Genomic DNA, 14,528 nt, shown 5'->3' on the forward strand with positions numbered 1-14,528 from the left:
GGGGGCCAACAGACATTTTCAGGTTTCTTCAGAAATGTTTGAAGCCCAGGCTCTGGCATGGGACACTCAATGGCATTCACAGAGTTGTCTATAAGCCACTCTTGCATTGTCTAAGCTGTGTGCTGTAAGGTCACCTTCTGCCCAGTCTAAGGTTCTGAATGCTCTGGACTGGGATTTCATTAAGGCTTTCTCTGTACGTTGGTGCATTGAGCTTTGCTTCTACTCTGACGAGTTCCTCAGTCCCTGCCACTGAAAAACAGACCCACAGCATGAGGCTGCTACCAGCACACTTTACTGTTGGGATGGTACTCTACAGGTGATGAGCAGTGCCCGCTTTCTTTCATACATTAAACTGCTTGAAGCTGAGGTTCATCAGACCAGAAAATCTTGTAATCTTGAAAGTCCTTTAGATGTTTTTTTGCGAAATCCAAGTGGGTTTTCATGCGTCTTCACAGAGTAGATTATTGAGTCTGGCCACACCGCCATAAAGACCAGATCATTGGAGTATTGCAGTAATCTATGCCCTTCTGTAAGTCTCTCCCATTTCCATATATGTCCATGAAGCTCAACTAAAGTGGCCATTGGTCACCACTCTAACCAAAGCCCTTCTCCATCGCCAGGAGGCCATCAGCTCTAGGAAGAGTCCCGGTTGTTCCAAACTTCTTTCATTAAGGATAATAGAGGCTACAGTTGAATTTCGACTGAAGCGACGATCATCGATTCATGCAGCTTGTAGTGCGGCAAGTGACATAAAGCTCATTCCCTTATCTCAGGGAACCGAGGTTACATTAAGTAACCGAAGCGTTCCCTTTCGAACGTTCACTCACGTTATGGATGGGAATGAATCTAATCACGCCGCACTACGAGCAACAATTATATGCTGCTCTGCAAGCCCAGTGTTAGAGCACTAATAAGGGCCCTAAGGAACCTAGGCATTATCTCACCCCGAGCTTAGCTGAGGGCATGAGAAATTACTACCCACATGGGAGGTTTAAACAGATAGAATCCGCGCCTGCAGGGCGGGGATGTCTAAGTTATAGAATCTGGCAAAAGTGGACGACGACGACCAGCCGGCGGCTGCACAGATCTCACTGATAGATATACCACTGGACCACGCCCATGAGGAGGCCATTCCCCTTGTGGAGTGGGCTCTCACACCAATAGGGTATTCCAGTCCTTCCGATGCATAAGCCAGAGCTATAGCATCCACAATCCAGCGAGACTTAGTAACCGGCAGACCCTTCCGGCAGCCTCCAAATCAAACAAACATCTGTTCAGACAGCCTAAACAGTTTAGAACGTTCCACATAGACTCTCAGAGCCATCACAGGGCAGAGAGCATTCAGTCCCTGCTCGCCGTCAGCAGCGGGGAGCGCCAATAGGGATATAACTTGCGCTCTAAAGGGAGTAGAGAGCACTTTAGGAACATAGCCGTGTCTTGGTTTCAAAATGACCTTGCAGTCATTGAGCCCAAACTCCAGACACGAAGTGCTGACCGACAGCGCTTGTAAGTCTCCCACACGCTTAACCAAAACCAAAGCAAGGAGAAGGGCCGTTTTAAGCGATAAGGGCCGCAAGTCAGCCAAACTGAGCTGCTCAAATGGGGGCCTTTTTAGGGACCCTAGGACCATGGATAAGTCCCAACATGGCACAGTCTGAGGGCGAGGAGGATTTGACACCAGACATGTAGGCTCCACAACTCTGGGTGGGGATGCCAAATCATGCCTTTTGCCTGCGAGAGAAGGTCCCTCCTCAACGGGATGGGCCACGGGGCCCTCGTGACCAGCTGCATCAGCTCCGGAAACCAAGCCTGGTTCTTCCATAGCGGAGCTACTAGGAGGAGGGAGCATTTGGTTTCCTTGACTCGCCTGATTATCTGGGGAATCAGGGCGATAGGAGAAAATGCATACAGAAAAGCCCTGGGCCAGTCGTGGGCCAGGGCATCTCTCCATATTGAGAAAAATGTTGGCCAATGAGAGTTGTCTTCCGAGGCAAAGAGGTCGACCTCTGCCTTCCCAAAGACTGCCCAAATTTGCTGTACCATTTCAGGATGTAGCGCCCAATCACCCAGGGCTACCTTGCCTCTGGACAGCATGTCCACTCCCAGGTTCATCTTGCCCGGCACATGAACTGCCCTTAGCGAGAGGAGTTCTTTCTGTGCCCAGAGAAGGAGGCGACGAACCAATCTGTATAAGGCGTGAGACCTGAGACCGCCTTGGTGATTGATATAAGACACCACTGTCGTGCTGTCTGAACGGACCAGGACGTGGTGGCCTTTGATGGCCTGAAGGAAGGACTGCAGGGCTAAGAAGACTGCCAACATTTCCAGGCAGTTGATACATAGGCATCACTGCTGAGCTGTCCAGGAGCCAAATGCCAGATTGCCCTCAAACCCCACCCGGAGTTGGATGTGTCTGTCATGATCACTTTCCTTCTGGAGGCCACACCCATCCTCACTCCTGTCTGAAACAGGCGAGAAGTCCTCCAGGGGGCCACAGCTTCGATACAGCAGTGGTCCACCCTGACTGGAAATCTCTTCAACCGCCAATTGTGGGGCGGGACTTGGGCTTTTAGCCAAAATTGGAGGGGTCGCATGTGGAGCAGGCCCAGCGGAGTTACAGAGGTGGCAGCGGCCATGAGGCCGAGCAGCCTCTGAAAAAACCTCAGGGAGCGTGTTGTCCCCGGTTTGAGGAAGCTGTCAATCGCTGAATGGTCAGGGGCCGATCCAGTGAAATCCGTGCTCGCATTAGGGTGGAGTCTAGAACCGTTCCCAGAAAGAAAGTTCGTCGTCTGGGCAACAATTGGCTCTTGCTTGGGTTGATGACCAACCCGAGGTGCTCTAAGTGACTGAGCAGCAGCTCTTTGTGAGCGTTCAGTTCCCGTTCTGATCTGATCTGGCTAAAAAAAGCCAATCATCGAGGTAGTTCAATACGCGGATTCCCATCTGCCTGAGAGGGGACAGAGCTGCATCTATGCACTTCGTAAAAGTGCGTGGGGCCAGGGACAGTCCAAACGGAAGGACTGCATACTGATAGGCCACTCCCTCGAACACAAATCTCAAGAACGGTCTGTGACGGGGGGCTATGTGGATGTGCAAGTAATCATCTTTCAAATCCATGGTTAAAAACCAAACCTCGGGGCAAATATGCATGAGAATTTTCGTGACCGTCATTATCTTGAACGACCGGCGCATAAGCGACCTATACATAAAACTGATATCAAAAATCAGTCTCACCCCGACCCCACCAAATAGCGGCTGAAAAAAACTGACTTGCTGTACCCTGACAAGCCATTATCACTATTTCAACAGTGCCTTTTGCAAGTAGTGCTTGCACCTCCTGTCCGAGAACAATAGCTTCATTGTCCGGGACAGAAGTTTGAACAACGCCTCTGAAGCGGAGCGGTCTGCAAGCGAACTGCAGCGAGTAGCCTCATCGAATTGTTTCCAAAACCCATCTCGAAATTCCCAGAATGGCTGCCCAGGCCATGTAATGGGAGGCGAGAGGTTTTATTTTCTCGAACGAGCGCTCGCCTTGAAAAAGCGGGGAGTCTACGTTCGTATAAGTGATTGAGAGATCTTTAAAGTATGTGGGTCCGCTATCACAGTGGTAAAATATTCGGGCACGTGCTGCACCTGCAGGACATGACCCGCTGAAAACTAAACTCCATCTCTCAGAGGTGTTCAAAGAGGTGAGGAGTGAAGGTGAGCTGTTTTGGGGGGGGGGGGGGGTGTTCTGGCTCAGGACGGCTTCGGCAGCTCAGGGTTCAGCACAACTCATGGGCGGGGACCTTGACGCTTCGGGAAGGGGAAGCATTTCGCTGGCCTGGATTGCTCTTTCAGTAGTGGGGCTCTTCTGGCAGCCCACAGCCACGGTGCCAGGGTGTTTAGGGAGGAAGTGGCGCAGTGCCTGCGACATCTTCTGAGCCTCTGAAAACCGTTCAGTGAACCCATGAACAGCGGAGCCAAATAGCCCTTTCTGTGAGACTGGCGAGTCGAGGAAGGCCATATTCTCAGCGTCCCTGATCTCTGTCTGCATTAGCCAGAAGTGGCGCTCCAGCACCACCAGGCTGGCCATGGTCTTGCCGATCACTTGCGCTGTGGCCTTTGTAGCGCGCAGAGCGAGATCCGTTGCTGTGCGCGGCTCCTTAAAGGCCTCCTGGTGCTCCTGGCCAGACTCGTCCATATTACAGAGAAGTTTGGCTTGAAACACTTGAAGGATCACCATTGTGTGCAGCGCTGAACCGGCCTGTCCGGCTGCTGCATAAGCCCTGTTGGCAATAGCCGACAGAGATCAGCCCACTCGCAGCTGAAGAGGGGCGCTGGTCCTCATGTGAGAAGCACACCGGCGTGAGAGGACGGGAGGGCCTGGTGGAGGGGATCGCCTTGATGGAACAAGGCGATCCACGAGTGTAGACAGGAAAGGCTCATACTCTCGCAAAAAGAGCATGAGCCACCAGCGAGTGCAGCCTCTGCATGGGCGCGGCCGAGGCAGGCGGCGCACTCGCTATGCCCGTCTTCATCGTACAAGAGTCCCTTGCATGAACCACACTCGTGGCATGACATTTGAAGCAACACGCGCTGAAAATTTGCTCTTTAGGAAATTTGCTCTTTGCCCGGATGCCTGCAGTGCTTCCGTCACTGCTTTCGGCTTCTTCCACGGCGGTGAGCAGAGCTGGAGCTTCTTCTAAGACTTCTTCTTGCAAAAGAGTCAGCGAAGAGATGATCCTCGTCACTGAAGGAGAATAATCTGATGAATGGTGCTATGGACCAACTTATATATCGGTCGGCACCGCCCCATTTGGCGGGCTGAAGCGCCATTGGCAGCTACACAAATGTGAACAAATCAGGCTTCAGCAGAAAGGAAAAAAGGAGTTTTCCCATACATAACGTGAGTGAACGTTCGAAAGGGAACTATTTAAAGTAGTTTAACATAAGGCAACATCATAACAAAACATGAAAAAAATGAAGGGGTATAAATACTTTCACAAGGCACTGTATCAGTACCTTTTGAAAGGGTTACTGCCAAGGTTACAGCTTTTGTACCTTTTTTTTTCTGAGGGTGTGCCATCGAACTGAGCACTACAGCAGCTGTTTGTCATAGTTAGAAGATGATTCAGAAGGAAAATGGCAGGGTTAAGTATTTGTCCTTGATTTAATACAAACAATGTATGCAAACAAAATGGCTCATCCATGTATCTGTCATGAATGAGATAATCAAATAAAAATGAATGTGTTCATCAGTAGTTGATGCAATTGTTGAAACACATCTTACCCCAGAAAATGATTTTTGCAAATCCAGTGGTCAAATGTTGTGTGGCCTCTCATACATCCACCTAAACACAGACACCTCACTATTTAAAATGTCCACAAAACTGGAAGACTTTATGAAAACATATAAGCGGTAGGCTATTTTAGAAAGGAACATTTAAAAGATGAAAAAGAGGAAACAGGGAGAACCAATAAATTATGAATAATTTATGTATAATGGTGAATAATAAGTAATCATGTAATCAATAAAAAAAGTAACTGTAGTCTGATTACCAGTATTTTAAAATGTAATTTAATCTACTTACAAGTAGCCTCCTTAATTTTTGGAATCTGATTAGCCTACGTAATCCAGATTACATGTAATCAGATACTACCCAGCTCTGCTTAAAAAAAAATATATATATATTTATACAAAAATAAATAAATAAATATAAAAACATATATATTAGGGCTGCACGATTATGACAAAAATCATAATTGTCGATTATTCCCTTGAAATTGTAATTGCGATTATTAATTACGATTATCACATTTTACACTGAATGATGTTTATACCATTGTTTGATGCAACTGCATGCCATATTTTTATATGAAAACAAACAAGCTGAAAACACTAACTGAAAAACCTTTAGTGCATTTCTATAGTAATAAGCCTCAAATGTCAAATATACATCGGATTGGTTTCTTTAAAATATAAAAAAAAGTTGTAAAAATATGAATGGTATTATAATGTTATACTAAAACTAAAACAATGGAAAGACCCTTAAGATAACATGTAGAAAGAAAAAAACATATCTTAAGTGTGCAGAATAACATAAGTGAACTTTGAACGATTAATTGCCGCTTTGAACGATTACGTAATTGTGGCATCCATAATTGTAATCGCGATTAGAAATTCGATTAATTGTGCAGCCCTAATATATATATATATAGACTTTTTTGAGAATACATGAGGCATTTCCAAGTGTTCTGAGGAACCACATTGTGCCTCAACCCTCTTTTCATTCTCACAGTGCACGCAAAAACTACAACTCCCAGGATGCACCACTCTTGTACGTACACAGGCACGTTGGGTCGGAATTGGCGGGTTGCTGGAGGAGCGATCGTGTAACGTTACCTTTTGTCTGACCATCCAAAGAACCTCGGTAAAACAATAGCAAACTCTTTCTCCAGTCGACAGATTTTAAACGTTTGTCGACACTTAAAGCCGGTCTAGCTGCACTGAGCCACCTAATTCGGTGTTATTTCGCCCTTAATTCGGTATTTCACAGGTAAGTGGCGCTGCGTGCAGACTGTGAAAACAACTATCGTTAGCTAACAGTTACTGGATTGACTGTGTTTGTAGGGAATGTAATTCTTCACATATATGCATAAATACATATATATACTTAACAGGCAAATGTGTTCAGTGCCTTAAGCAACACGCTGCTCTTTAATAATATCCCAGTTACATTTGAGACGCTGTTGGTAGGATCCAGGTCAACATGGAGAAGTGGCGAGCACGCTTCTGCAACATTAGCCAGCAGGCTAGTCGGTGTCTCGCATTTAACGCCCATTTTAGGGTTGTAAAGTTAAAATCAACGTGCATAGGAACGTTTTAATGCATGTACTCATCGCACAGCTTAAATGTTGTTGATGTCATGGTACCTTTTGGACCCAAATGTGTCGGTCCAGCCCACCATCTTAGCGCGAGACAGAAACGCCTTCCTCGTGCATGCGAGGCGCTCGTGCGGGACTCGGGAGCACCGGTTTAAAGAGATTTACACGGTGTTTACGGTTGTAACGTTACTGTCGATTTAAAATGTAACACCTCGCCTCAGTGGCTCGTGCGTGCTGCTGGAGAAGGGGAACCTGCTCGGAAGAGGTAACATCCAACGAGGTGCGATGGTCTGAGCATACAGTTTGAGTATTGGAATAATTACGTGCATGCGATTTAAACAGGTTTTTGTTTAATGTCCACACACTTGGAGCTTAATTTATTAGGGTTTGTTCTGGTTTTTATGCCCTTTTTTAGGTGACATCTGGTGAGTGTTTGCTAACAGCCCCATAAAAGCAAAACACTTGTGTGAGTTGTTTTCTGTTAAAGCATCTACTAAACGAAACAAAAATTGAGGGGTAGACTTTATAAAAATAAAACATGTTTTGTAAATTATCTCTTTTTTTGACACAAGAAATTAACCCTTACGAAAACAAACCATAGTTTTACTACAAATAAAAATGGTTACTACACTTTTACTGTCATAAAACCATGGTTAGTTTTCGTAAGGGAATTCTGTTTTACACAACATCCAACATTTTTTATTCATTGTGATTTTTACTTCATGGCCATTTCAAGTACATTTCCCCAAAATCCCATGCAAATAAAAAAAATCTCATTCATAACTAAAACAGAACAGACGTTGGTCAAAGACGAGATTAAAATTAAATCAGAGAAGTGGATTTATATACATAGAAAGCATATTAAATGTGAGTAAACTGTATTCTTTAATGTTCATAATGTTTTCTTTGTGAAATTAAAATGTCTAAATGTGAGTGAATTGTTCCATCGTCATTCAACATAACGTGTGTGTGTGTATATATATATATAACATATATATTCTGGCCTGAACTTATTAAAACATATAAAAACAATTAGCATCCATACTAGTTTTATTATTATTAAAAACTTCTTGCTGGCATTGGTAAAACCTAGCTGTTAGAAGGATAGTGGTAAAGATTGATGAATATACAATTAATTAGTATTTTGGGGGCTGCACTGTGATCCTTGAACGGTGTATTTTAAAGTGATCTAATGATTCTTGATCTAAATATGCCTGACAGGACTTTTGGTATATAAACTATTGTTACACTGAATGACAATTCAGTAAATCATGGTAAGAATGCATGATAGACATACATTTTTAACCATGATTTACTAAAAAATTAAACAAGACACATTCTAATGAAATACATCAGTGTTAAACTTTTATAGTGTTGATGCTGTGACCCACATGCTAATTGAATAAAATCATTCAATGTTATCTGTCACCATTGAGGGTAATAGAAATAAAAAAAAGGCAACACCAGAATTATTAATGAGAATCCGTTAATCTTGTTTACACTGTAAATCAATTGAAAGGGAGCCGCACACCATGAAATGCTGTTTGTTAGAGCCACCAAACTGTTACCCACAGTGCTGCTGTGTAATTTTATTCCCTGCCTTGTGTTGTTCTTTCACTGATATCACCTGCCCCCCCCCCCCCATCCCCTCTAATCCACACTTTCACTCTGTTCAGCACGGTTGACGCTGACAAGGAACCGGAAGGTTCCACAGAGCCTCGGCCCCATCGACGAGCATGAGCGAACCTACAGACACAGCTAGTGATGCTCCCAGCGTCACCGCAGGTGTCTCACAACTTTCTCCTTCACTGATGTCTTTCTTTCAAATGTTTATGGAGGAGGGTTCTTGTTTTTTTTTTTTCAGATCACCTTAACGTTTCTGTCTTATAGACAAGCCTTGAAATTACTTCTGTTGAATCACGGGTTGGTGTCTGTTTTCATGAGCGTTGTTTCATCTGCCATGTGATCCATTATCTGTCATAGACTAATAGAGCTCCTGCTTCAGGTGGTTTATAAGGTCAAAGGTCTGGTCTGCTGCACAAAAAGGACAGAATGAGTGTTTCAAATGGATAAAATCTGGGTGACTGATAACACTAAGGTCTCATTTGTTTGAGACATTTTTAAAATCAGGTTAATGATCAGTTGTCTTCTAACTGGCAAGCTGTGTCTGTTAACATTAGTTAATGCACTGTGAACGAACTAACTGGACTAACATTAACAAAGGTTAATAAATGCTGTGAAAGTATTGTTTTTTTGTGATTTCATAGTTAATGCATTAACTAATGTTCACAAATGAGACATAATTGTAAAAAAGTGATGTTTAGGCTATATTACCCTTTTTTGTGTTCGATTAGTAGTTAAGCATTTGTCCTCCACACTAGCTGTGGTAATTTCAATCTTGAAATGAATGTTAATGTTTAGAGAGTTGAACTGCCACATACCACTATAATGCCAAAATTAATGCTGAAATTGTTGAATGATGACATTTGCATAAAATTACTAAACTTTTTTTCACACAGTTTGGGGTTTAAAGTAAATATAAACTGCTAACTGCTGTTTTTTTCAATTGAACTAAAATCCTGGAAAAAGTATCACCTTTTAACAATATTAAGCAGCACACGTTTTCAAAATTGTAATAATAAAAAATATTTCTTACGCAGCGAATCAGAATGATTTCTGAAGGTCATGTGACCCCAAAGACTTGTTGCTGAAAATTCAGCTTTGATCACAGAAGTAACATTACGTTTCAAAATATATTAAAACAGGTTATTTCATAATATTACTCATTTTGCTGTATTTTGATCAAATAAATGCAGCCTTGGTGAGCATAAGAGACTTGTTTTGGTAGTGTATACTTTATAAATGTATGTTAAAATCTTTGTAAACAGAAGCAGTGTGTGTTATGCATTGACAAGCCTGTCCGAGCACATTAATCACTGGTTGATGCCAGTATCTCTTGATTGATTGGTCTGTTGAAAAGTTAAGCATCGAGTGGTTATGTTTCTTGTTTAAACTGATATCTGATGCGCTTGGAATATGATACTAATATTGTGATCATGCTGATTCTTAAGAAGTGCTTGTTTGAACAGCTTAAGGTCTGACTGGTACACGATTATATGATTCGGATTGCTTGCACTTGTTGATAGTTCTCCCAAAAATACAAATTCTGCCTCATTTGCTAGCTCTCATGTCTTTCCAAACCTATTGTAACTTTGTTTCTTCTGTGTAGTTGGAAAACAGTTTAAACATTTTTTGAATTATCTTTTATCTTCTGCAAAAAAACAAAGTCAGGTTTGGAACATGAGAGAGTGTAATTGATGAAAGAGTTTTTATTTTGGAGTGAACTGTTCCTTTAAGGACAGTGAAACGGAAACCTTGATTTTTTTTTATTTATTTTTTTTATGTCCTTTCTGAATGAATTTTAGTTTTGAAGTTTCTGACCTTGTTCTCAAAAGCAAGAATTTATCACTGTGGATTTAACACAGCTGTGGATTTAACACAGCAGTCAAAATGTCTCTTGAATTTCGACGCAATGCTCTGGATAGCAAAAAGATGTGTGAAGATTTGTCAACAGACAGACATTGTTGTCCTTGGCATACCTTCTTTAAAATAAACCCTGAATAATCACTCTTCTTCTTTGCGCACGGCCCCCTGCTAGTGATCATCAATGTTTGTGTTTGTTCTGCTCAGCCCCATAGTGTCTAGTGTTTCAACTTGCTTCATTTATTAACTGTTTCAATACTGAAAGATGTGATTTTTCAATAGAAAAGACTGACTTTTTTCCTCTTTACTGCCCTCTTTCTCCACAGACAGCAAGCTGGCGGCCACAGCTGGGAAGAAGCAGACCAAGAAGAAGGTGGAGGAGGTGGTAGAAGAGGAAGAGGAAGAATATGTGGTGGAGAAGGTTCTGGACAGACGGGTGGTGAAGGGCAGAGTGGAGTTCCTTCTCAAGTGGAAGGGCTTCTCAGAGTAAGTAACTGATATCAGCAAAATGCATTCGGATAAGGCAAGATGCTTGATTCCTAACAAACGTGTTGACCATTTTGTCATTATATAATGAACTCTGGGAGAATAAATGGTTTGCTAATAAATATGTAGCCTATGTTTGGTTTTGGTTTGGGTTGTCCAGCCCTTCTCCAATTAAATAGATGGTATTCAAATGATTGAGAATATATTCCCTTTTCCTTAGTGAAGACAACACATGGGAACCAGAGGACAACCTGGACTGTCCTGATCTCATTGCAGAGTACATGCAAAAACACAAGTCAACTGAAAAGAAAGATTCTATTGGAAAGAGGAAAGGAGAATCTGACACAGATGGTGGAGAAGACAGCCGGCCCAAAAAGAGGAAAGATGAGGTCAGGTTTTATCATTCCCTTAGATGATTTCTGGTATAAAAACTGGCACATGTTTTATATTTTAAAAAACATTGCATGTGTGATTTATTATTATTATTTTTTTTACTATATTTATGCATTTGCCAGGCACTTTTAGTTTTTAGGTTTTTGTTTCAGCATTTTATGTCCCAGGTGTTGATTTTTATAAAACTGCAATGCCAACAAACTTTTTTGTAATATGCAGATATTTTTATTTTGCTTTCATCAGTTATATTTGCTCCCTTTCAGATACCTTTATGAAAAAAAAGAGGAATACGGGGTTTCTGTGGGTCTTAAAGTCTTAATTCACCCTCTCACAAATTAAGGTCTTCACTTCAAAAAGTCATGGCATTAAATGTTGCATGCATTGCAAAAAATGGATATCTTCCTCATTTTTGTTTTCTGATACAATTATCTAAACATCCTTAAATCAAGATACATTTACTTGAGCTCCATTCCAAATGTAAAATAAAGTCTTGGAAAAAGTTAACAAAATTGAGTTTATGCTTAAAACAGGGACAAGAACAAATATTTGTCACCGGCTTTTTTTTTTACAGTGTGATCAGAAGGTAGGGTAAAAGTTATTTCCATACTCTAGTAGGGAGCAGATGTTTTTTTTTTTTTTTTTTTTTTTTTTTTTTTTGTAAAATGGATTAAAAAGTAATAGAGGTCTTATGCTAAAATTGTTATACCATTATTTAATTTTATCCTGCTAAGGCTAATACATAATCTTAGTGCCACCTTGTTGCTTCCTCAACATTACAACCATAGAGGTGGAGATACTATCCCTGTGAAAACTAAAATTTAAAAAGTTGATTAAAACCTCACATAAATTAAGACATGCTTATCTGAAGAAAAAATGTTGCTGTTTTCTCAGACTAATAAGAAGAAACTTTAAAAAAATATATATATATTATTGCATGTGAATAATAAAATACTGATGTAGTTTCTTTGTTTTGCAGCAAGACAAGCCGAGGGGCTTTGCACGGGGGTTAGAGCCAGAACGCATTATTGGAGCCACAGATTCCAGCGGCGAGCTCATGTTTCTAATGAAATGGTGTGTAAAGATTAAGATTTAAAGGATTAGTTCACTTCCAGAATAAAAAAATTCCTGATAATTTACTCACTCCCATGTCATTCAAGATGTTCATTTCTTTCTTTCTTCAGTCGAAAAGAAATTGTTTTTTTTTTTTTTGAGGAAAACATTCCAGGATTTTTTTCCATATTCAGTGGGACCAAATGGGCTGAAGGTCCTAATTGCAGTTTCAGTGCAGCTTCAAAGAACTCTACACGATTCCAGTCAAGGAATAAGGGTCTTATCTAGCAAAACAAGCTGTCATTTTCTTAAAATAAATAAATAAAAATGTATATACTTTTTAACCACAAATGCATTAGCTCTGTGATGCACGTTTGAGACTTCACGCATTACGCAATCATGTTGTAAATGTCACATGCGGTTAGCTCTTCGTCTGTGTACTCCTGTTCAGAAAGTTAGGGTAGGATGATAAACTCATCTCTTTTTCTCCTTCAGCTTCAAAATCGTCTGACGTTGTTGTTTTACTGTTTTGTAAAGGGGCGTTTGACTGTCTTTGCATGTTCGCTTTGTAAACACTGGGTCGGTACTTCCACCTGCGTCACGCGTGACCTTTCCAACGGGACTACGCAATGTGTGAAGACGAGCTTTGTGGTTACAAAGTATATTCATTTTTAGATTTTAAGAAAATGACCAATCTTTTCACTAGATAAGACCGTTATTTCTCAGCTGGGATTGTTTGGAGCCCTTTGAAGCTGCACTGTAACTGCTATTTTGACCTTCAACCCGTTGGTCCCCATTGAAGTCCATTTTATGGAGAAAAATCCTGGAATGTTTTCATCAAAAACCTTAATTTCTTTTCAACTGAATAAATGTTGAATGAAATGTGGGTGAGTAAAGTATCAGGAAATTTTTATTCTGGAAGTGAACTAATCCTTTTTTAAAAGTGAAGCGTGTCATTTCTGCACCACTAGTGTCACAAAAATAGTGAAAATAATTAACACTCCCTAACATTGGTCAAACAAACACATCAGATCCTGAACTCATGCCATTTAGAAGCCAGAGTTGATGTTTTAGATTAGGCTGGACGCTCACACAAATAAAGCAGGGTTTTTTTTTGGCATTTTTATCATAATTAACGATTAGTAACTAGACTAGACTCTAGATTTAGTTTTCATCAATCTAGATGATGAAACTTGCATGGCTGTTTTAGATGCCTCTGTTTTAGCCTCTTTTTGTATGTTGGGGTAAATTATTTTAAGCACTTGTATTTAAAAAAAAGTTCACCCAAAAATGAAAATTTACAGAAAGTTTGCTCACCATCAGGCCTTCCAAGCTGTAGAACAATTGTTCTTTCTGTGGAACAGATTTGAGGACATTTAGCATTACATCACTTGCCAACAAGGGATATGGACTTTTTCCACTGGAGAGAAACCTTATTATGGATTTGGACTCCATAATATTTATGCTTCTTGTCAGTATTTTAGCCAGAAGCAGCAGTTTGAAGTCAAGATGCTTGGATGGATCTGTTTCTTACAAACAAGCTTTTCACCACGCAAGACATTAATTGAAGGACTTTAGTCCATTTAGATTTTGAATGAATTTTCATTTTTGTGTTAAATGTTCCTTTAATCATTCTTCCCTTCTTCTTATTCTCTACAGGAAAAACTCTGACGAGGCAGATCTCGTTCCAGCCAAAGAGGCCAATGTGAAGTGCCCGCAGGTGGTCATCTCATTCTATGAAGAGAGACTAACATGGCACTCTTACCCTGCTGAGGAAGAAGAGAAGAAAGATGATAAGAACTAGGCCTGTGAGGGAGAACGAGAGAGGTGGCAAGTCAGGGGCAGTGTTAGACTAGTTTGGGTGGGGTGGGGGTATTTGGGATATGGCCAGTTGAAAGACGGGAAATCAGACACCCAAAAACTCTCCTACTCTCAATGCCATAAAACTTGGACTCAAAATATATTCAGAGCAAGATATGCAGACGTGGAGTCATCTTTAGTGGGCAAAAGTGAATGTTAGTCAGAATACTGACCACCGTAAGAAACACGGGATCACTGTGTTTCTTTGCTTCTCTTTATGTTGGATTATGGGAAATGGGGTATATATATATATATATATATATATATATATATATATATATATATATATATATATATATATATATACATATGCTGCAGTAGTTGCGCAGTCATTCCCAGATAATAAAAAGGTGGCCAACGTTTGATGAGGTATACTGAATGCAATGGAT

The 14,528-nt window shown here is 41.1% G+C and overlaps 1 protein-coding gene across 2 annotated transcripts; it reads left to right on the forward strand.

Annotated features, from left to right (window-relative positions):
- The first annotated feature begins 6,323 nt into the window (after positions 1-6,323).
- LOC109063269 (chromobox protein homolog 1-like) lies at positions 6,324-14,412 on the forward strand. Of its 2 annotated transcripts, XM_042728547.1 has the most exons (6): positions 6,324-6,539; positions 8,544-8,652; positions 10,677-10,836; positions 11,057-11,225; positions 12,206-12,300; positions 13,939-14,410. In XM_042728547.1, the coding sequence occupies exons 2-6, from the start codon at positions 8,604-8,606 to the stop codon at positions 14,081-14,083; spliced, it is 618 nt and encodes a 205-aa protein (XP_042584481.1). In that variant the 5' UTR covers positions 6,324-6,539; positions 8,544-8,603; the 3' UTR covers positions 14,084-14,410. The 2 variants fall into 2 exon arrangements, with proteins under 2 accessions (XP_042584481.1, XP_042584490.1); XM_042728556.1 differs by lacking the exon at positions 6,324-6,539 and having other exon boundaries at positions 8,525-8,652; positions 13,939-14,412.
- Positions 14,413-14,528: the final 116 nt, after the last annotated feature.

Source organism: Cyprinus carpio, chromosome A3, assembly GCF_018340385.1.
Source record: "Cyprinus carpio isolate SPL01 chromosome A3, ASM1834038v1, whole genome shotgun sequence".
Lineage (NCBI taxonomy): Eukaryota > Metazoa > Chordata > Actinopteri > Cypriniformes > Cyprinidae > Cyprinus > Cyprinus carpio.